Raw genomic sequence first — 23,169 nt, forward strand, 5'->3', positions numbered from 1 at the left:
TGTGATTGCCAACAAGGGTTTTGCCACCAAGTACTAAGTCATGTTTTGCAGAGGGGTCAAATACTTATTTCCCTCATTCAAATGCAAATCAATTTATAACATTTTTGACATGCGTTTTTCTGGATGTTTTTGTTGTTATTCTGTCTCTCACTGTTCAAATAAACCTACCATTAAAATTATAGACTGATCATGTCTTTGTCAGTGGGCAAACCTACAAAATCAGCAGGGGATCAAATACTTTTTTCGCTCACTGTACATGTCCCCATGAGCTGCTGAGAGGAATATTTTGTAGGGTGGATGAGAGTTTTGATATGTGTTTGTGCATTTTTCAGGGTTCACATATCAACATTTAGTAACGATTACATGGTATCATGCAATACGGGATTTTGGCCATGGTTTGCAGAGGGGTACTTTTATAGATTGTTAGGGCACTGGGTAGCTTCAACCACATAGCCTAAAGAGACAGCTTCCTGCCATGCTGGATACAAGCCAGCTTTGTTGAATGCTCCCCGACCCAATGACTTTCTGATATGCTCTCTGCATATCGCTCCATATCAATATCTACAGGTATAACAATATCCAGAGCAGTGCTTTGACCCTGTAGTCTCATAAAGAATAATATGGTGTGAATGTCTGTTTGAAAGACCATGTACTGAATCACATACATCCACACCTCAAAAGTACAGAATTGAGACATAGACCTGTTACGCAACCGCAGTTGTTAGTATTAATGGCGTGCTTGGCAGTTTTATCGACCACTTTAAGCCAAACGTTCCCATGTTTGTTTAGAAACACCTTAGGCACAAAAGACAACAGCGAACGCCTGGGGGTTTTCTCCCGAGTGACTCCCCTCCTCCCTTCCGCTCCAAAGAGGAAGTAAGATTGTGTATAATAGTGTAGCACAACGATGGATGTAACCAGTTCTCCTTATTGGGGGTCAAAGGAAAACACAAGAAAACAATACATGAGTTTAACACAGTGATGAGGGTGTTGTAATACTTTCATAGGCCTTGGAGCCTAACAACCCCTCAAGCAGTGACCTGACACTAGTTAATGTTTAGTCTCAGTCAAGGTTGTTAAATGAAAATCATTTCTCATTTTGACTTTCTTTGTATGAATCCAACCAAAAAGCACAAAATATCCCTTTCCTCAAGCAGATAAAAACAATGTACATAAATGTTTTAGTTTCTACTGACTGCAGACCCTTGATAAGACCCTTCTTAAATTACCTCACTGGCCAATAAAGTTAAGTGTCCATTTGTTGAATTGTGACACTTATGTACTTGTGTATATCAGGCCTGGGTTAAAGTAAATATGCAAAAGCAGGTTTGCTTTGTGGAAAGTGAGTGAATGCTCTGAGAATTCTCCTATTACTGAAAAGCAGACATGAGGCCATTTCGCCATAAAAGCTGAACCCCAGCCGGGCCCTGCCAAGCGGCACTGGCTGCACAGAGACCAATTAAAATGGCTGGAAATTAAACCAGTCTAACAAATGACTTTATGCTGCTGGACATGAATGTGTTTACAGTGATGTCTGCAATGGACTCCCTATCTCTTTCTCTCTCTCGCCCATAGCCCATAACTTAACCCCATACTTATGTTGGCACTATATTACCAGTCACATTCTTGGACACACACATTATACACTGAATATACCAAACATTAGGAACACCTTCCTAATATTGAGTTGTACCACCCCCTTTTGCCATCAGAACAGCCTCAATTCGTCGGGTCATGGACTCTACAAGGTGTCGAAAGCGTTCCACAGAGTGTTGCTGCCCCATGTTGACTCCAATGCTTCCCACAGTTGTGTCAAGTTGGCTGGATGTCCTTTGGGTGGTGGACCATTCTTGATACACACGGAAACTGTTGAGTGTGAAAAACCCAGCAGATTTGCAGTTCTTGACATTGTCTCAAGGCTTAAAAATCCTTCTTTAACCGGTCTCCTCCCCTTCATCTACACTGATTGAAGTGGATTTAACAAGTGACATCAATAAGGGATCATAGCTTTCACCTGGATTGTGTCGAGGCACAGATCTGGGGAAGGGTCCAAAAAATGTCTGCAGCTTTGAAGGTCCCCAAGAACACAGTGGCCTCCATCATTCTTAAATGGAAGAAGTTTGGAACCACCAAGACTCTTCCTAGAGCTGGCCGCCCGGCCAAACTGAGCAATTGGGGGAGAAGGGCCTTGGTCAGGGAGGTGACCAAGAACCCAATGGTCACTCTGACAGAGCTCTACAGTTCCTCTGTGGAGATGGGAGAACCTTCTAGAAGGACAACAATCTCTGCAGCACTCCACCAATCAGGCCTTTTTGGTAGAGTGGCCAGACGGAAGCCACTCCTCAGTAAAAGGCACATGACAGCCCACTTGGAGTTTGCCAGAAGGCACCTAAAAGACTCTCAGATCATGAGAAACAAGATTCTCTGGTCTGATGAAACCAAGATTGAACTCTTTGGCCTGAATGCCAAGCGTCACGTCTGGAGGAAACCTGGCACCATCCCTACAGTGAAGCATGGTGATGGCAGCATCATGCTGTGGGGATGTTTTTCAGCAGCAGGGACTGGGAGATTAACAGAGCAAAGTACAGAGAGATCCTTGATGAAAACCTGCTCCAGACCTCAGACTTGGGCGAAGGTTCACCTTCCAACAAGACAACTACCCTAAGCACACAGCCAAGACAATGCAGGAGTGGCTTCGGAACAAGTCTCTGAATGTCCTTGAGTTGCCCAGCCAGAGCCCGGACTTGAACCCGATCGAACATCTCTGGAGAGACCTGAAAATAGCTGTGCAGCAACGCTCCCCATCCAACCTAACAGCGCTTGAGAGGATCTGCAGAGAAGAATGGGAGAAACTCCACAAATACAGGGGTGCCAAGCTTGTAGTCATACCCAAGAAGACTCAAGGCTGTAATCGCTGCCAAAGGTGCTTCAACAAAGTACTGAGTAAAGGTTCTGAATACTTATGCAAATGTAATATTGATGTTTATTTTATAAATTTGCTAACATTTCTAAGAAACTGTTTTTGCTTTGTCATTATGGGGTATTGTGTGTAGATTGATGAGGGGAAAAAACTATTTAATCAATTTTAGAATAAGGATGTAATGTAACAAAATGTGGAAAAAGTCAAGCTGTCTGAATACTTTCCGAATGCACTGTATTTCCTTGAGATCGAGGGAGGAGGGCTGGTTGGGGCGGCAGGTAGCTTAGTGGGTAAGAGCGTTGTGCCAGTAACCGAAAGGTCGCTGGTTCTAATCCCCGAGCCGACTAGATGAAAAATCTGTCGATGTGCCCTTAAGCAAGGCACTTAACCCTTATTGCTCCTGTAAGTCGCTCTGGATAAGAGCGTCTGCTAAATGACTAAAATGTAAATGTAATGTTTGTTTGGGAAGAGGATTTCATCGTAACTCTGAAAGTGGAAACATGTTTTGCTTGTAGTTGCTCACGTGAGGAACTGTGGGCGAATGTTAAAACAATATTAGATTTCCAAATTATGAGCTCTGCTTTGTTTAGTGGTTTCATCACAATGCCATGGAAAGTTGAGTAATTTGCCTGTTATAACCAAGACTAAGAGATGACATAATGGTGTAATCATTGTCGTCACCCCATCAACTATCTATAAACAATTCAGAGAACTCTAAAACAGTTACCAAGACAGCAATCAACAGCCAATGATGATGATTGTGTGTTTATTTATGACACGTTCAGTTATTCGGGTCAGATCATTCAGTCTACTTAGTGGAAGAAAATAGAAAGAAAGATAGTAACTCAGGTCAGATGCAAATCTTACACAGATCTTTATTATAGATTTTTGTGTTGTTTTTACACCACATACATGCAGGCCATGGCAGTCATATCACATAGCCCTTTACTTTTCAGTACAGTCAAACATCTACACTCATATTTTCCTTCTTCAACACTTTCAAAACACCTTCATCTGTTTTCTCCCTCCAACATACATAGTCTTTCTTTAAAATTTCTCTCACTGGCTTTTGACCAGTGCCTCAAACCTCCATTTTTGACAAGGCACCACATCACAGCTCACTCAGAACTATCATTGCGTGGCTAGACACACCTTGAAACAAAAACCCCAACTTCTCAGTTCCAACACATTCAACATTTCCCTATTTTTTTCCACATCTCTCAAGCCTTCTGCTAACATACTCTTGCTTTTTTCAACCCATCTTTGTGGTTTCTTTCAGCTATAGATCATCTCCTCAGTAGATCCCAACCCATCAGATAAGCATGTATATGCTGCTGCCACTACTGTGGCCGGGCAGTGGTAGTGTCAACAACTAAAGCTCCGTGCAAGATTGCTACATTGAAAAGTGATCAATTTTCATTTGGAAGAGTCAGCTTTTTAAACCAACATGGCTCAGTTTAAATTGTTTTTACATTGTAGTAAAACAAAATACCTCATTTGATATGCGTTGACATCAAATTACATGGCATTACTACATTCTGTAGCAATGTGTTTTGTTCAATTTAAAAAAAATACATACAATTGAATGCGATTTGATTAAAATGAATGCCTTTAACTGCAGTAGATGCAAAAAGGTGGGCGGATCATAAAAAATCTGTTATTAGGAATGTACAAAAATAAGACCTGTCCTCCATTACAGCTATGAATCGGACTTACAGAGACAATTATAGTTTTCAGTTTCGTATGCATCTCATCTTTTGTGGGAACTCTTCCCTTCTATCCACCTCCACATCCCCAAAAACATTTAAATAACTTCAGCTAAAAGCTATAAACAGTGCTGTTTTAAAACATAGAGCTACAGTAAGATTCAGATTGAGAAAATAAAATAAAAGGAGTTAAAGTTTAATTTTTTTAAATGATTCTAAAATAATGTTTTAATACAAATCAAACAGTAAACAGGACTAGATGCACGACTTCTCTCCAACACATGAGTGTGTTTGCTTCTTGTCATGCTTCCCTTATATAATTAGTGAAAGCCAAGCAGGCCTCTCCAGAATACTGAATGGTATGCACTTAGCCCCTTTGTGGACAGAACCAAACAGTGGAGGGATGGAAGGGTAAAGTAAATAGCTGCCAATGGGGACAGTAACACAAAACACTGTTGTAATAATAAACAGACACATAAATAAAAGTCCCACGGGAGGGGGACACCCAGCCCCCCTTATGTACAAACATATTGTCCGCTCGCCCATATTGTCCGCTCGGAGTCCATTTTCTCCCCTCCTCTAATTACACCATGGTCTCCTTCCTCTTCCCTAAGGCACAGAGGGAGCGCTTGTCCTTTTTGGTTTTGTGTTTGGGCGACGGGGAGGATAGTGGTGATGAAGAGGAGGATGAGGAGCGGGAGGAGGGAGACGTTGAGGTGGGGCTGGGGGTCTCGTCCCCGCATGGCGAACTGGGGGTGGACGTTGGACCTGCGGGCATCAGAGGGCAGTTCTCATCGGCCTCCTCCATGTGGATGATGGCGGAGATTTTGGAGGAGCGCCGCTTGGAGTGGGCGTCGGCTGCCGGGGAGGAGGCGGGTGTGGTGACAGCGGCGTCCGCGGGGTGGTGGACGGAGATGGCGCTGCGCAGGCAGTTGAGCCACTGCTGCTTGTGGAAGACGTCATTGACTTGTAGCGTGTGGGACTGGCCCTGAGACGGGTCATGGAAACGCACACGGAAGATGTTCTTGGCTGAAGAGATGAACAGAGAACGAGAGGTTAGATTAACCATCAGTTTCAGTTACAGGCTTTAACCTCCAGCTAGACATGGAAGGTCATAGGTGAGGGGTCAGGGGCTCACCTTTGTCTGAGTTACTGAATGCTCCTCTGAAGGAGCCACCCATCTTGACGTCTCCATCCTGTAGGTCCTCCAGCACCAAGTCCTGCACCGGGATTGGCTGCCGGTACACCTGGAAACAGTGGTGCTCGTTCCTCGTCACAGACCTGGTCATCACCAACAGCTCTGTGAACAGGAACACGTGCAGCTTCTGGAGGGAGGGAGGACAAAAGGAAGGAGAGACGATTTTAAAAAATATATTAAAATCAGATCATTGCCAACGTTTTGTTTAATTTCAGGCATAGTTTCTCACATTCTCATCTGCCAACAGTTTTTTTTCCTGAGGACTTGTTATCATTGGTAGAGATTCTCAGGTGGTTATGTAATTCATGTGTTATGCGGTCCGTTTGAAATGAAAAAGGTCCATGTTTTGGCCCCAACTGCCTTATTTGGGGGTGCAGAGCTCATGTTGGTGCACATGAGGGTTAGGAGGAGCCAGGGAAGAACCATTGCTTTAGGTGGATTGGGGTGCGAGTGTGTGCCTTTTAGCATTATAATGTGTGTGTGTATGCGTGTGTTCTAAACTCACTGTTCCGCTCTTGTTGCGTAGCTCGCCGTGACACAACAGACTCTTGCACTGGTCGATGCGCGGGTCTCTTTGCCTGTCGTCCAGATACTCCAGTTTGTCTATGTAGTACTGGCTCTCTGACTCCCCCTTCTTCATGTTGATGTCAGACAACACACCCTGGATGATGGTGATCTGGAGACACACACATATACACATTGTTATAGTCACAACCTGATAGGATACAATTATATATTTGATGTTTTCAGAATGCTGTATTCATAAATCTTTGTGTGTCCTTCGCTCCACTCACTGCTTGCTCCAGGCGGGGCGTGTCGGGGTGCTCGGGCGCTGTGTGTTTGAGGATCTCTCTGAGCAGGAGGGGGTATTTGAACAGACGGGAGCGGGGGATGTCCAGGAAGCTCCACAGGTCCAGCTTCCTGCTGAAGGGAGACTCCAGGCAGCGCTGCAGGAAGTCCTGCACCCTCCGGTCCTGTTTCTTCTGGTCCAACAGGGCCTTGGCCGCCACCTGGTTACTGCAGTAATCTCGGTATGCATTCAGCCCTGGCAACTGGAGGGGAGAGAGATGTACCGTACCGTTAGCACTTCGGCCATTCACTGCAAGATAAACATACAGACATGTCATAAAGGGGCATCTTTATGACATCTTCAACACTTTGGTCCCTGCTAGATAAACACTTATACAGGTAGAGAGATAGAGAGGTCAAAGTTGAGTGGGCACAGGCCCTGGTACGTACCCAGCTGACGACGATCTGTCCTATCTGTCCCACGGTGCCGTCAGGGCCGGTGGCTCTGGCCAGCTGGGCCAGCAGGTCCTCGTGGAGGGGGATGTAGGCATCCAGGTCCCCGAAGATATGGGTCAGCTCCTCCTCCGACATGATACTCAGCTTCAGCATGGGGTCGTGGTACGCCTGGAGGAGAGAGAAAATAGAGCCAAGCAGTCATTCAACGGCTTATTTAGAAAAAGAGAGGGAGGCTAAGTATAGCACTGGAGGAAAGGTTTTAGTGAGAGAGAAATGGAATGGAATCATTCCTTTCTTTTTATAGCTAATGGGTAATGGTCGGTCATGTTTAGAGGAGAGTTTCCAACTAGTCTCTGATTTAATCTGTTTACTTAATATGTACTTTCGGAGGGTTTTAAATAAAGTACGAACCTTGCGTGCGAGCTGGAGGTCCTCAATCAGGTCCTGTTCTCCACGAGTCAACTCAAATATGGCCTGAGGAGGAAGGAGATGTATATTTAAAAACATAATGGAACAGGATGTCATGCTAAATTAAAAAACACTGAGTACATATTAAACCGCATCAAACTAAAGAGGACACCAAATTACTGAGTACACATTGAGTTGCCAAATTCTTGGGTCCCTTCTCTCTCCATTACCCTCTAGTTCTCTGTCTCTCTCTGTACTGAGCGTTGTTTATGGTTTTTGAGTATTCTGACTGTTGGTTGAGAGGTCTGTCAGGCCAGGGGTACATTAGTGACGTCAGACACCAGCTCTGGAACAGACTGGTGACAAACTGGTCCCTGACCGCTTTCTAAACCCATTTAGCTCACTCAGCACAAATACCGAGGGGACCTTCCAAACAAACAAAAGTCTGAACTCTTGTCTGAGAATCAAAGGAGAAAAACAGAGAAAGAGAGGGGGGGTAAAGGAGGGCAGGAAAACCACCCTCTGGCTTTAATACCTCTGTCCCAGGCTAGGTTGAATACCGTGGCGTCTGGCTTTGTGACCTGGAGCGCACTCAGTCATCTGGAGCGCTTTAGCAGGGCCAGCCGAACTAGACATCAGGTATGTGGTTCAGTCTCTTACCTCACACTGTTCTAAGCTAAGCTCATCACACCATCTATTGTTGCATCCGAGTTCCCATTCCCTCTCTATTGCGATTTGTTTGAAAAGAGAGATTTGAGAATCTATGGTGACGGTGCTGATTCTCACCTCCTGTCTCTTGATCTCCTTGGTGGAGAAGGTGCCCTTCTGGTGGACGTCTAATGTCTCCGACCACAGCGTGCTGTTGCGTCTCTTGGGCGGCGTGGGCACCGCCGCCTTGCTGCATGGCTTCTGGGGCACGCCCGGCGTCTTGCCACCATTGCCATCGCCCCGGAAGGACATGGACTGGATGGTCTGGCCGAAGCGCCAGACGGCCCCATTCTTCACGGGGGAGATGAGGTTAGCCAGCGAGGTCACCCTGCCGAGAGGACGGACACGCTTGTTGCTGGGTTCCTGGAGAGAAGAGAGAGAGGGGGGGGAAACACAGATAAGGCCTCGGATTCTCAACTTCCTTTATCATTTACCATAAACCCATAAACTCTTTTAGCAGAAGCCTCACCAGGAAACAGCTAGAAGCGTCGCTATGACTGATATTACATGGCCCTCATGATGCAAGCCATGAATCACTATCGGTGACACTACCTCCACAAGGGACTTTGTCATGAGACTGTTACTAGGGAGGAGGGGGTTAGAGCCGAGGTCATGCCATAGAGACAGTGGGCAGGAGGAAGCAGCAGCCCCAGCAGCTGTTACCTCCATCATGTGAGGACTGAGGAGCCCAGGGCAGGCTGGGGGAGCACAAAGACCCTCTTTCTGACTGCAGCCCAGAGGCGCCGACCAGAGAAGGGGCCTGGAGGCATGCCAGGAATGCACGGGACCCCTGCTTTCAGCTGTCCAACACACTCACAATACACACACACACACACCCACTTACTCTCTGTCACACACACACACACACAACTACTCAGCATTATGGCCTGACTAAAGCAAAAGGGCCGTGAGACAGGGGCTGTTCAGTCACTCAAACATGGGAAGACAAAAGGCCTCATCGATTAACTCCCGTCTCCCAGAGTTCAGTGAGGTACGGGACAGGACGGTGCTGTGTTTGGACAGCTACAGTAAAACTGATGTGTGACTCTGGACGGAAGACCACCAGTGAGAGAGAGAGGAACTAACAGGCCTCGTCCTAAACAGGAACTAGAATACTGGAATTCTCCGTCTTTTTGTTAGGAGTCACAGGGGGTGGCGTGGGGGGTTTGTGGGTGCGAGTCGGAACAGGCCCTTGAGCTCTCGTCGCGTGAGAGAAGCACCACACCTGTGCCAGGTAATCCCGCTTCACCCCCCTGTACTGAGCCCTGAGGCAGGGAGAGGGAGACCGCAACACTCCCCTGCCAACATCAACAAACATCAGATATCAAAGCACTGCAGATCTGAGGTGATGAATTCATAGACAGAGAGAGACCTCTTCAAAAACAGCCAAAACCAGAATCATCATGCTCTTAGACATGTTTTGGGAAGAAATAAATCTGTCTTATGAAATCTATGCTGCATGCTCTATTTGAACCCCCAAACTCTTAAACTCTCAGAGCCTTCTCCTGACTCAGGATGAATGGGGTTTTGCCTTGGCTCAGCGAAACTGGGGGAACAGAGAGCCATTCAGGCTCCTCCTGGCCCCAGAAGCAGACCACAGCTGCAGAACAGATCTACCACAGAGTCTGGCGTAAAAGACACCGTGACTGCGGCCAGCTAGGGTCATGGTCCAAATGTGGTCGGGTCTTTGACCAGGACCGCCAGACAGTCCAGGAACTTATCTAAACCACTCTATCCCAGAGCCAATAAACCGAGAGGACTAGTGCTGACCACAACCGCTCTGACGGTGATCGAGAAATGGTATGGTCAGAAAGGAATCCCAATCCTAAACACAGGACTGGTTTGAACCTCTTTAGACTTTATTTTAATTGGCCTCATTACTGAGTGGAGAGAGGACCATAACAGGCACACTGTGTCCAACTAGTGTGCTGTAAACCCCATTGGACAATGGAAACTTAGAGGGTAAATTTGCTTTGGAAATCAAGGGGTCTTCCAATGTAAACTTTGGAAACGTGTTGCCCATTGTGCCTTTCCTGTCATCTGGAGACCGGCCCTGGAATAACAAAGGCCATTGGTGCTGTTCTTTGTACGCCCACCCAGTGTTACTATCAGCTGGAGAGAGCAACATGCAGACTGATAGGACTAGGAGTAGTTTCTATTCCTGGCAGTTTGACTCCCTGGAACACTGTCCAGTCTCGCTCCCTTCAGGAAGCCAGACATATCCGGGATTTGTGCTGCTGGACTGTTTCGTTCTGTACGGTCTTTGGAACAACCAACAACCAACAACCGACCCCCCACCCCCTAATACAACGCAGATTGAGGGACCATGGGTACTCACTCAAATCTTCCCTAATGTCCTAAATTGGCCTCTGGTGGTATTTTAATAACAACCCCCCTTCCTCCTCTCTTACCCACAATTCTCTTCTACCTCGTTATATCCAACCAGAGAGCCAAAGGCTCATCAACTAACTTTATCCACTTTTTCAGCCAGCCCCCCCAAAAGCCCCTTCCTGTGCCCCTGGCGTCCCTTTGATGTAACCCCACATGTGTTAATCCCTGCTGGCTTGGCTGTCCCTCCCTGCTGCTGCAGCTCTCTCTCTCCCACTGATTACAGCATAGCTGATAGCAGGGCTGGGCTCTGAGGGAGTGGAACACCACTAATATTTACCCTGGACTCCAACGAAAGAGCTCATCACAAAGTAACTAAAAATGGGTGTCACAGTCATGAATATCTGTTGAGAAACGAGACTACTCACTTCATTGACGAACTCAACTTCTCCTTTCTAATTTATCGACAATGTAGCCGCTGGCTTCCCCCTGAACCCCCTTCCGAAATCTAACCACAAAGACCTTGAATGGGGGAAGGAAGGAGACTAGAGAAGTGAGTATAAAAGGATTCTGCTAACCAGTGGCTCTGTTTGAATCAGAGAATAGGCACACCTGGGTTTCTACCCCCTGTCCCTTTAATTGTGTGTGAGGAATGCTCTCAGCCTGCTGTGTGAGCACTCACACCTGAGAGACGCTTCACTGCACTCACTGCCAGGGCTCTGAGAAAAGGAGGGGGGTTGGGGCAACTGGCAAACTAAAATGTGCAATAATGTTGCCATTAAAAGTTCCAACTTCAAACCACATAAATTCCAAGTTAGAATGTTATTGCAATGAAAGTTTAGGTGAGAAGTCAAAAACATGGTGCTGATCTCAGTATGGCTATTTGTCCCCTGCTGCTACACTGCTGGTGTTGTACTAGTCATCCCCCAGGGCTAGGCTGCATTACCTGTCTGGGCATATAGATTCACACAAAAACCAGCAAAGCTAAAGGGATGGATAGTTTTATGACCTCTGCTCAACAGGTCGTCAGTCCGACAGCATCATAGAACAAAAATCTCTAAAAGTTTGAATTGAACAAGGTTCTGCCAGAGACTAAACACACACACCTTACTAAGGTGCAGAGTTCAAGTGAGATATGAAGCATGTGACAAATATGCTTGTGATGAAGCTGTTGTTTTTTACGAAGCATGTGACAAATAAAATGTGATTTGATAGCAGGGCAATGTGCTGATTCACTCACAGATCTGATAAGAGAGATTAGTGGCTATCGCAGCAGAGAACAAGTTCCTGTCCAACTGATACCAAATGACAGAGCCAGCAGAAAGAACATATTAGATCAATCACTTCTTCTCCCAGTATCTCACCTCGGACTCTTTGTTGGCTTGGTTCTGACCGTCTATAGCTTGTAGAGTCCGTTTGATAGTCACCAAGCTACCCAGTTCATCGTAAGCCACCATAGCTTTGAGTTTAAAAAATCCAACAAGGTTTCTGCTATATCCAGTTAGTCTTCAAATGATGTCCCCCTCTATTCCTCTTCTTCTTGCTCCGCTATGGGAATTCAGAAAACTCCACACACTACTGCTCTCTCATTCTAGACTTTGGTCTGAGGTGGAGTTAGGGAGGGAGGGTTTAAATACTCAGGGCTGGTAAAGGGAGGAGCAAGCTCTCCAAACCCCTACCACCGTTAAGGGGGGTTACCATTAGAGGAATCAGACTCTCTTCTTGGACGTGTGAAGAGCTATACAGGCGAAGAACCCTGTTTGCTTTTTGTTGGCGATTCACGCACACAAAATATTTTATTAAAGAATGTACAGATCATGAGCATGGCTCCACACAAAGAGAGTTTACAGTGATCACAAACCATACAGGACACCTGTAGTACTGGGGAAATTCCATGAAGTGAGGCTTCTGTTGTTAAAGTGAATGGAAAAGTTATGCACCATGTGCAGACAGTATTACAGAACAATGATCTCTAAAAGTTTGGCTTGAACAAGGTAGTAACCTGCTAGAGACTAACACACACACACACCCTGCTAAGGTACAGTGTTCAGGGGAGATAGAGAGAACAGGGCTAGTTGCTGATTCACTCACAGATCTGATAAGAGAGATCTGTGGCTATCGCAGCAGAGACGTTACAGTCCAACTGATACCAGTTGAGGCAGAAGTATCCGAAAGGTCTAAACATAGTTAATTACTCAATTTAGGGCTGCACAATATGCATAAATAATCTAATTGCAAAAAAAAAAATCACCCAATATTATGATTGCGATTTTACTTCCGAAGTTCGATCAAAACACGTCGGTGAACTATTCAGAGTCTATGGTTGGTGTTGTTTGGCATGACAACTAATGAAAAAGCCAGGTACAGTAGACGTTGTTGTGACAGGGTAGGAACCAGTGTTGGTCAGTTTCCCAGGAGACCCTTATTACATTTGAATGTTACATTCATAGCATAAAAAAATATGGATGTCAATATTGCGATTGCGATTAAAATGAGATTAATTGAGCAGCCTTAACTGAGATAAAAGAGAAACTTGCTTAATGTTTTTAAATGTGTTTTATAACTAAAAATAGAGAAACACCTTCTGAGCTCAGATACTGATGCATCATGTGAAAAAGTAGGCCTAGAGGAATTCTACTTCAGATCATTAATCAAGTCAATTCCTTGGAAACAGCAGTTGTAAATATCCACCTATAGAATCTAGTTCAAACACAACCTATAAGTAGAGTGAACCATCATGTAATAAATATCACATCTCATTATTGAGTGAGTAAATATGGAACACTTCTTTGTCCCCTGGCTTTCTGCTGTGAAGGGTGTAAAGTGCACCACTGTTTGTTGTCTGCTTTAGCTAACGACAGAGAGCTGTTACCAGGCTCTGATCAGCAGGGGATGGGGGCGATCAATTAGAATATCAATAAGGGGGGCCCACTCACTCCCCTCCTTATTATATCATACTCCTCACGACACACACGGTCTGCACTGGACCCTGTTTATTGAGGGCAGAAGTGTAGTGTGTGGGGTGGGTTTAAATTAAGGTTTAGTTCGTTATTATCCAGAATGCTAGTAGATACTATAGACTTCCAGTCATTGTGCTAAAGCTAGTTAGCAACTTCCTTCAAACTGCACACAGAGACATAAAAATGGTATCCACAAGTTCATCAGACTCTGGGGTAGTAGATAAAGGGCTTCATTGCCAAAATCCTGACGTATCCCTTTAAAGGGGGGGGGGCGGGGTAACTGCACCCAGTTTAACAGTAAAAGGAAGTGAGAAACTAAACTAAGTTCATTCTGAAACAGAGTTTTAAAGTAAAACACAAGCTTGCTTCCTTTTCCTGCACACCAACTCTCATTTCACAGCCAGACACAATCATGCTCCATTTGACTAAAAGTGAACTGAGACGGTGATTAGAGAAGTGAAAACACCTGAAGCTAGGCACTAAACCCTGCACATGTTGCTACATACCCATATAACTGCTGCGCAAATGGACTGCAGAATGCAAGGTGTTGACTGTGTGATGGACTGGATAATGTGCTGAGGTGCTATGTGGTGGAAGGGCTGTAAAACCTTGCTAGTCAATTAGCCACAGTCTGTGTGTGTGTGAATATATATATATATATATATATATATATATATATATATATATATATATATATGTCTGTGTTTTGAGCAAATTAATTAGACCAATGTGAAGGCAAAAATTCACCCTCCTGTGTAAATACTGAGGTGTGAAACAGGACATACGCAACTAAGCATGTGTGAGAGTGGAAAGTGTGTGTGTGTGTGTGTGTGTGTGTGTGCGTGCGCTGAGAGAAAACCCAGATGGGTTATTGTTGCTAAACTACATGAGGATTGGCACCATGGTTGGGAATGAGTTCTAAACTACATGAGGACTGTCTGTTTACTCTGAGGTAAAACTGATCATGTTATACAGACCAACAGGGCTCTGAAAGTCTGGTCTACATCACTCCACAAGCAGAGTCCACTCCACAAACTGGCCCAACTAGTGGCTAGTCAGGATTCACACCTCAGGGCAAGGTGTCAAATGGTAAATAATAGCCCAGGGGGCAAAGTCTCACTACATGATGATTTGGGTGATGATTGGATTACTTGTGAAAAAGGGGACAGCAGTTGGCCAGAAGGGAGGATGGTGTGAATGATTATTCAGGTGAGACTGAATAATAATATTTACAAAATGTCTGTTTGCTGGAATATGAATCAGGATACGGACAGTCCGGAGGAGATAGACTATAACCACACCACTGCCCCAGCGTACATTTCCAGTGCAGAAGGTCATGATTGATTGTATGCGAGTGTCTGTGTATACAGGAAAAGAGGCTGTTTCGTGCAATCATCCAGACACAGGGAGGACAACGCGGTGTATCCCCGTGTTAGTCACTCCGTGTGGGGATACCTGAGGCTCAGCCACCCCTCTGTCTGGGCCATTACCCGTGAGCGAACCACCGCATTTAACCATGGGAAGGTGACTGGGAATATGGCAGAATACAAACAGTAACTACTCACTCCGCAAGGCAATTAAAACAAACAGGTAAAACATCAGTATAGAGACAAAGTGGAGTCTCAATTCAACGGCTCAGACATGAGACGTATGTGGCAGGGTCTACAGACAATCACGGACTACAAAAGGAAAAGCAGCCATAGCATTACACTCCAGTCTACTGCAGTACCTCCCTGACAGGAACAAACAGAGCCCTGGGGCTTACATCCCCTCCACATCAGCAGTACAGGACAATGCTAGTGTTTCATTAGAGCTCTGGAGAAGGCATAACAGCCAACACTATCTAAAGGCACTCATTCACTCAACAAGTGGTGGAACCATTGCCCCCTGGTGGTGGGAGTTTGGTGCAAGAATTCAGGTACAATAGATGGCAGATGTGATCTAGTATGAATCTAATATTATTGGATTATTTCTCCCTATATACATTCGGTCTGAGAGTCCTTATTTGAGCAGGCAGGAAGAGAATAGGCCTACGGGTGTTTATATACTATAATGAACCACGGCTTTAGTGTGATCGTCTCAAACAAGCCCAGGCACTCCAAGATTGAGTGGGCCAAGAGAAAGAAAGATAGTTTCGTTTCTGATACACCAACTGCTGTATTGTCCCATTTCTCACTATTTGGAATTTGCCTCATGTTCTTTCTCTCCATTCTTCCCCAACTTCCACCTCTACCTGTTTCCCAACTTCCTGTGGTCTCATTCCTCCCTCTGTCCCTCATCCCTCTGCCTTACTGCCAATCAACCTATAAAAACTAAAGTAGTCTGTCTCTTCAGCAGCTATTGGAGGGGAGATGAGGACAGGGCTTCTTATCCAGCAGTGGCCCACTAAAACCCATCACAGAGTAGCCATTAAAAACAATACCAGCGATAGCTTTCACACCAGACAAACATCCCCCGTTTACTCAATAGTTTACTTAAGTGTGTTTTACTCATTGCATACACCCAGGGCTTCTCTGGTTGCTACCAAACAGTGTGGAGGCAACCAAGAACCAAAGGTTTGTCATGACACTGATCAATGCCACATTCATAGAGAGCACACACACACACACACACACACACAGTCTAGCTAACCCACCAAGCAAACATGCAGAAGACAAAAAGAGGGGTGGTCAAAGGAGCTGGAAAGTTACAACTTGTTGCTTCAGGTTTTTCAAGGAACCCTGATTCCAGCCAGGACTGGCGATACTCAATACAAGTGTGCAGCATTTACAGCAAACACCTTCTAGTCAGCTACTCAACCCTCCTACCCTGTATTTATTGTGGCAACATTTTGGCTCTCTGGGCGAGCGTGCAGGTGGATCTGGTCTGGTGCTTCTGGTTTGGTGCAACAGGTTTGCGAATAGGCCGACTGCGAATCCGTAGGCAACCGCCCCGTCCCCTCCTGGATCCCTTTTCCCCAGAGCTGAAGATCCAAATCACATTCTGCGCATATGGGAGGATTTACACACACATTTCTGTGGTACCCTCCCTGCACATTTCTCACTTTCAATCGTCAATAATAATTCTTCAAGTTTTACAGGTGAAACGTCCATGCAGCGTCTGCATGCCACCTCCCGAGTGGCGCAGTGGTCTAAGGCACTGCATCGCAGTGCTAGCTGTGCCACTAGAGATCCTGGTTCGAATCCAGGCTCTGTCGTAGCCGGCCGCGACCGGGAGACCCATGGGGCGGCGCACAATTGGCCCAGCGTCGTCCAGGGTAGGGGAGGGAATGGCCGGCAGGGATGTAGCTCAGTTGGTAGAGCATGGCGTTTGCAACGCCAGGGTTGTGTGTACGATTCCCACGGGGGGCTAGTATGATTTTTATTTTTTACAATTTAAAAATAATGTATGCACTCACTAACTGTAAGTCGCTCTGGATAAGAGCGTCTGCTAAATGACTAAAATGTAAAAAAATGTAAAATGTAACTATTGGATCTCAATCAGTTTCATGGGGAGATGCATTTAGATCTTCTTGAGTTATACAGCGTTGTTCTGAAGTAGCCTACATACAATGTGGTTTTGAATTATGTACAGTGGGCAAATTTTAGAGCAGATGGGTTAACAAACTGTAGTTTGCCTGTGTTTAGTTTAACCAAAGCACATATTTTGCCTATTGGAGCACGCTGTTAAGGTCTGGCCACATGAGTGGAAAAATGTGACCAATCGCACAATCATCCTAAATTCTCATAAGAAATTAGGTGGTGTTTTTTGTCTTACAGTAAAACTATAATATGCTATTATATTCAGTTATGTTATGTAGAATACCATCATTATGTGATCTTGTATGCAGACATTGATTCAACTTTGATCTAACTTTATTAAACAAGCACCATTCGCCAGAGTAGACCATTCTCCTAGCAGCCGAATGGGTCCATTTTACATTTTAGTCTTTTAGCAGACGCTCTTATCCAGAGCGACTTACAGCAGCAATTAGGGTTAAGAGACTTGCTCAAGGGCACAACAGATTTTTCTAATCAGATGAATAATAGTACCCGGTTCAATTTCTCACAAACCTCTATGACAGGCCACATTTCTAGGAAACACTTCTTATGCAGGCCATGGAAGAAGTGGGACATTTTCAGCTTCCAGGAATTGTGTACAGATCCTTGCGACATGGGGCTGTGCATTATCAGGCTGAAACATGAGGTGACTACCAGTGGAAATGGCTCAAATCTGATTGAGCGTAATGATGTAGGGTTGTTTATAAACTGTGATGGGTATATCTTTTTAATGCACTACTATCAAGTCTCATCAGGTCACCCTCAGCTTTCGAGTATTTTCAGACCCAAACATTTCACTGAAGAAATATGAAGCGATCCAAAAAGCAAAATTAGGCTCTGCTGGGGAGCAACGGACTAATTACAATAAACCTGCCAGGCGATATTTCACTAGAAGTCATAGCTGGGCAACAATGGAGAGAGGGATGATTCACTAGCCCTCTCCTCTGGCATCAAAAGTATAAGGGTTTCCTAGAAATGTGGCCTGTCATAGTGGTTTGTGAGAAATTGAACCGGGTACTATTATTCATCTGATTAGACAGAAAAGAAAGAAGAGTGCTTGTTATGTTTTGAGTGTGATAATTATACCCCGATTTATCCTGTATATAACCTCGTTATTGTTATTTTATTGTGTTACTTTATTTGTTTTTTTATTTTATTTAGTAAATATTTTCTTAACTATTTATTGAACTGCATTGTTAGTTAAGGGCTTGTAAGTAAGAATTTCACGGGAAAGTCTACACCGTTGTATTCGGCGTATGTGACAAATAAGATTTGATTTGATGAAGACAGCTTGTCTGTCCAAACGTTGGTTATTAAATTATTGTATCTGAGCTCCTAGAGTGTGCGGCTCTCCTTTTCTTTTCAAGTGTTCTACACCGCTAGCCAGCACCTTGCTTAAAACAGGTGTGCCTTTCTTTCGCCTCCAGATTGAGTGTGATAATGAAACATCGGTGAAAACAGAGAGCATTGCTATGGGTGATTATTGAGAAAATCCTTTTACGTTGGAATACTGGTGACAGGCCTAGGCAACAACAGACCCACATTCTAAAGGACATTTTCCAACCATCGAGTCCTGATCGTCAACTTACTAAAAATAAGAATCATAGTTAACTACAGTAGATTTGGTGGTAAAATTCCCCAAACATGAGTTGATGAGTGTTGTGATGGTTGCTGTAAACAAACATGGTCCTTATCTGGATGGTTTTCAGTGATATGCTCAAGTATCACAAACAAACAGGACGGGGCTAGACTTTGGATCGGCTATAGGCCTAGCTTCTTCAGACCTCAGCCAAAGATATACTGAGGTCAGGAAACCGTCCTCCATGATGGCACCAAACAAATCCAATGCAATAACATTCTACATCTAGAATGCAATTTCCCATACATTCATGAATGTCAACAACTCTTGGGGACAACAACAGTTTACAGAGCTGTGTGCATCACTTTGACAAACGGATCTAGGACCAGTAATGCTGGTTCAGGGTATCTATATTGTGTACTCAGATCTGTGATATGGGCCGGTTCATTGTGTTTTACCTTCAAGTCAAAGCTGCACAGGCTGACTGCATCAGAGACATCCTTCTCTCTGCGCCTCCGCTTCTGGGGACAGATGGAAATGAGATTGTTTTTATTCAAATTTAGACAGATATAAACTTACCCATATCTATTATATACACAGGTAGACACACCAATACTCCCACAGATACTCTTAAGGCAGATACCCAAATAGCTTCACACAAAACAACTACACATAGTCTGGACTCCTGCTGTTCTCTGATGTTAGAAATAGTTAGATAAGAACAGACAACCACCACCACTCTGCCCCATTACCCTGTCCCATCCTGGTCTCATTGGTTTGAGAATAGCCCCAGTGAAGTGAAGAACTGCCCTATTGCTAAGCCCTATTGCCCCAGGGACAATGTTCACCCCTGGAGGTTCCATTGGGAACAGGAAAGGGTTTTAATGAAGCACAAGCGCACTTTAACACCTGGAGAGAAGACCAGCTGGCAGGTGAGATGAGTTCTGGCCCTGAGTTTGTGTGTATGTGACTAGGGCTGTAAAGCAGAAGGAGCGCTGGGCTTGCCTGACCGCCGGGGCTCTTAGGGCTCTGTCATTATGGCACATTAACAATGGAGTGAGTAGAGGCCATCACGGGGCATTCAGGAAGCCGAGAAGTGACCACCGGTGTGCAGAGAGACAGAATGGACAGGGTAGGACAGTTTGTTGAGGTAGTTGTTTGTTTTGAATAATTTGTTTTGAAGGGGGTAAATGGGCATTTCTTCCTCAAACCTGTTAGCTTTCCCACTCGTCTCCCGAGTGGCGCAGTGGTCTAAGGCACTGCATCGCAGTGCTAGCTGTGCCACTAGAGATCCTGGTTCGAATCCAGGCTCTGTCGTAGCCGGCCGCGACCGGGAGACCCATGGGGCGGCGCACAATTGGCCCAGCGTCGTCCAGGGTAGGGGAGGGAATGGCCGGCAGGGATGTAGCTCAGTTGGTAGAGCATGGCGTTTGCAACGCCAGGGTTGTTGGTTCGATTCCCATGGGGGGCCAGTATGAAAAAAAATAATGTATGCACTAACTGTAAGTCGCTCTGGATAAGAGCGTCTGCTAAATGACTAAAATGTAAATGTAAATGTAAAAATAACTCCTTGTGCAATATCTGATCACACAAGGTGAGAAAATTGTCACTTTGCATGGTTCATACATTTCAAGGGGACACAAGGGGCCTACATATGCAATGCTCCAGATAAGAGAACAAAGCTAGATGATAAGCTAACCTACTGAGGGGAGTGAACAGTGCTTTGGCTAACAGAGAGTTGCACAATACTACAGTACAGCTCCTAATCAAGAGATTCTCATTTAGTGCTACAGCTGTTGAATACAGTAGTTTCACGCTCAGTCAGTTTTTTAAAGGTAGACTAATTGAGGCAGTTAGGTCCTTTGCTGAAGCTAATGAGGGAAGTGGGATCATGGATCAATCAATTCAACTCTTGTTTATAGTAGAGCTGATGGTAAAAGGAGAAGCTGAAACTGGCAATCTGATCAAAAGGCTACAGTGCAGCCAGTAATCATCATCTAGCTATAAAAGGCTCATTAGCCAGTAGCCACTAGCTTTAGACTTGTGTCTTTAATCAGCTAGTGACTGTGAACGACTAATCATTAAGCTGATCCCCATTCAAAAGGAATCAAAGTGACCAGAGAAACCCCCATTAATGCCTTGTTATTATCATCAGAGGGCTTAACTGTTTGAGAGCCTTAACTGTAATTGTGCTAGGCTAGCTTTTAAAATAACGATTGGTTTTGGGTCCGTTTGTGATTAAATCATCAAAAGGGTGGGCCAGGTTAGAGGGAAAGTTTACACTGGCCTAGAGACAACGTAGCAGCACCTCGGCTCATGAACCTAACAACCTAGTGGCTATGCAATGCAAGTCTGGGCTAGAGGGGTCTTCTCTTCAGAGCCTCCCCCAGACAACAAGGCTTGTTTGAGGGCAGTTTGCTGAGTCTCTGTTGACTGCTGCTGCCCATGCAAATTATACAGTTTCACATTACCATGACATCATGGGCTAGGCTAGACTGACCTTTTAAACAAACCCAGCTTAGGCCTGAGATAAAAGGGCATTCATGTCATGTGGATGTGGAATTCGATATAAAGAACTAGGTGATATTTGTTAAGCATGTTCTGCTTGATAGAAAGGTAGAGGAGATACACATTGATTACACAGAGAGGGGGAAACAGTGAGAAGGAGAGAGTGGTAGATGGAGGAAGGGGAGAGGTGTAGAAAGGGTCGAGTGGGGGTTGGGACTGAGGCAACAGCAGAGTTCCTTCTTTTCTCCCTTTCTCTCTCCCTCTCTCTAGGGCACAACAGTAACCCTGGTCTATTATTGTGGTGGCCTATTATTGTGTGTGTCACATGGAAATGGCTCAATAAAACCATGACCTGGTCAGCTGCTAGAATACACAACCTGGCTGGCTCTATGTAATTACCAGCACAAAGCAAAGCTAGGAGGTAGGTAGGCCTAGAAAAAGGTGGGGGCAGTGGGGCCGTCACAGTCGACACTGTGTCAAGGAATGCCATTGACTCAAGAGATTCTAGAACAGAGACTATGATAATCAGTGGGCATACTTAGCACCCCACCTCAGTCTTTTGGTATGTGCTGGGTTGGTTAATGGTGACATCATTTAATTAGGGCGCTTGCACTTAAACACAGGGACACGCACATAGGCACATCAAAATACAATCTCAATTCCTAGGCACACACTTTGACACACATACACATGCCTGTTTGAAGTGGGAATGTTTGCATGGAAAGCGACGCTGACTGACATTCTGGCCGTCTGAACACGTCGCTGGGAGAGACCCTATCCTATTAATTACCTGCCTACATTCATACAACAGCAGTTGGGTTTGATCTGTTGCTTTTCTTGCACAGAGCTGGAAACCTAAATCACATTCTCAACATTAAAGAACTGCCCTGAGGCCTTGCTAATGTAGTCTGAGACACTATGATAAACACTGCAGTCTCCTTCCTCCCCAAGGCCCACCCTGCCTAAACACTCCTACCTGTACTGTACTATACCAGCCTCCAGAAAGTCCCGTACCTACCCACATCAAAGCACAGGATCCTCCTGACCTTATTCAGGTTACAAGGTGGAGATAAGAGAGGATGAGAGACGATGGAGAAGAAAGGAGCACACTGTTGCTTTTCTATATTTCTCTCTTTGGGTAGATTTATAAAGGTGAGATAATAGGGGAGTCATGGGAGGGAGGGGGGTAGCCTAGGTAACAAGGGCCATATGCTTTTAGAGGTTGAACTAAGCGTGCCAGTTAAATAAAATTAGGGGAATCAAAGGCAATGTTTGGCACGAGATGAAGAGCCTCTGGCCTCCTCTCCTCTATCCCTCCCTCTTTCCTTCTCCTCCTCCTCCTCTCCCCGGCTCAGATGAGCAATGGATAGGGTTTCAGCTGGGGTTCACTCATAAACCCTGGAATGTTCCAGGCCTTGTCGTTCCATTCCTTTCTCTAATCTCTCAACTCTGTTTCCAATCACCAATCGTATTTAGGTCTAGGTTTTACTGTAAACAGCAGGCCGGCCAATCTGAGAGGAACGAGAGCTATGTTGATTCCATTATGTTGAAGGAGAAATAGGAACAGAAAGATTTTCTGGTTTGTTCACTGTTGGGTCACTGGGTAGTGTGAGGAGTCTGTCCTGTGCCTGGCATCAGCTGTGAGGGAGTCATGCAATTAAAAAGTTCCTTAATGGAGGATTAGATGGACCTGCAGAGTGCTTACATCACCTCTCACTCAGAGGTGATTGCGAGTTGCCAAAAGAAACTGCACTGGCATGTATACATACTTAGCATCAGTTTACAGGGTTTCTGATGCTGCATGAGCGATTCAAGGTTTATTTTGAATGCCTTTATTTTGGGGATCAAGGCTATCATGAACTATACGGACTCCAGATGAGTAATACGTGTGTAATAGTGACGCCATCATCCACTATGGAGTAATGGGTGAAGACTGGGTTAGAATGAACTTTGTTCTGAATACTGATATACAGGTGATGTCGGATGCATCCAAGTTGCAGTCCAAACCTCCCCTCAAAACCTTAAGACATTTTAGTCATTTAGCAGACGCTCTTATCCAGAGCGACTTAC

The 23,169-nt window shown here is 45.1% G+C and overlaps 1 protein-coding gene across 3 annotated transcripts in view; it reads right to left on the minus strand.

The window, feature by feature from the left end:
- Positions 1 to 3,770: 3,770 nt before the first annotated feature.
- The window catches only part of LOC121548549 (neuroepithelial cell-transforming gene 1 protein-like), a 35,074-nt gene continuing 15,675 nt past the window's right edge, over positions 3,771 to 23,169 (minus strand). For 2 of the 3 annotated variants that reach the window (XM_041860020.2, XM_045213554.1), the window contains exons 3-10: positions 19,050 to 19,112; positions 8,264 to 8,548; positions 7,481 to 7,543; positions 7,064 to 7,237; positions 6,619 to 6,876; positions 6,330 to 6,500; positions 5,765 to 5,951; positions 3,771 to 5,655 (exon numbers count right to left, since the gene is read on the minus strand). In XM_041860020.2, coding sequence (XP_041715954.2) covers positions 5,210 to 5,655; positions 5,765 to 5,951; positions 6,330 to 6,500; positions 6,619 to 6,876; positions 7,064 to 7,237; positions 7,481 to 7,543; positions 8,264 to 8,548; positions 19,050 to 19,112 — 1,647 coding nt within the window. In that variant the 3' untranslated portion in view covers positions 3,771 to 5,209. Of the gene's footprint in view, positions 5,656 to 5,764; positions 5,952 to 6,329; positions 6,501 to 6,618; positions 6,877 to 7,063; positions 7,238 to 7,480; positions 7,544 to 8,263; positions 8,549 to 11,877; positions 12,126 to 19,049; positions 19,113 to 23,169 lie in introns of those variants that run through there. The other variant, XM_045213555.1, reaches the window with a different exon arrangement.

Source organism: Coregonus clupeaformis, unplaced genomic scaffold (genome assembly GCF_020615455.1).
Source record: "Coregonus clupeaformis isolate EN_2021a unplaced genomic scaffold, ASM2061545v1 scaf0124, whole genome shotgun sequence".
Classification (NCBI taxonomy): domain Eukaryota; kingdom Metazoa; phylum Chordata; class Actinopteri; order Salmoniformes; family Salmonidae; genus Coregonus; species Coregonus clupeaformis.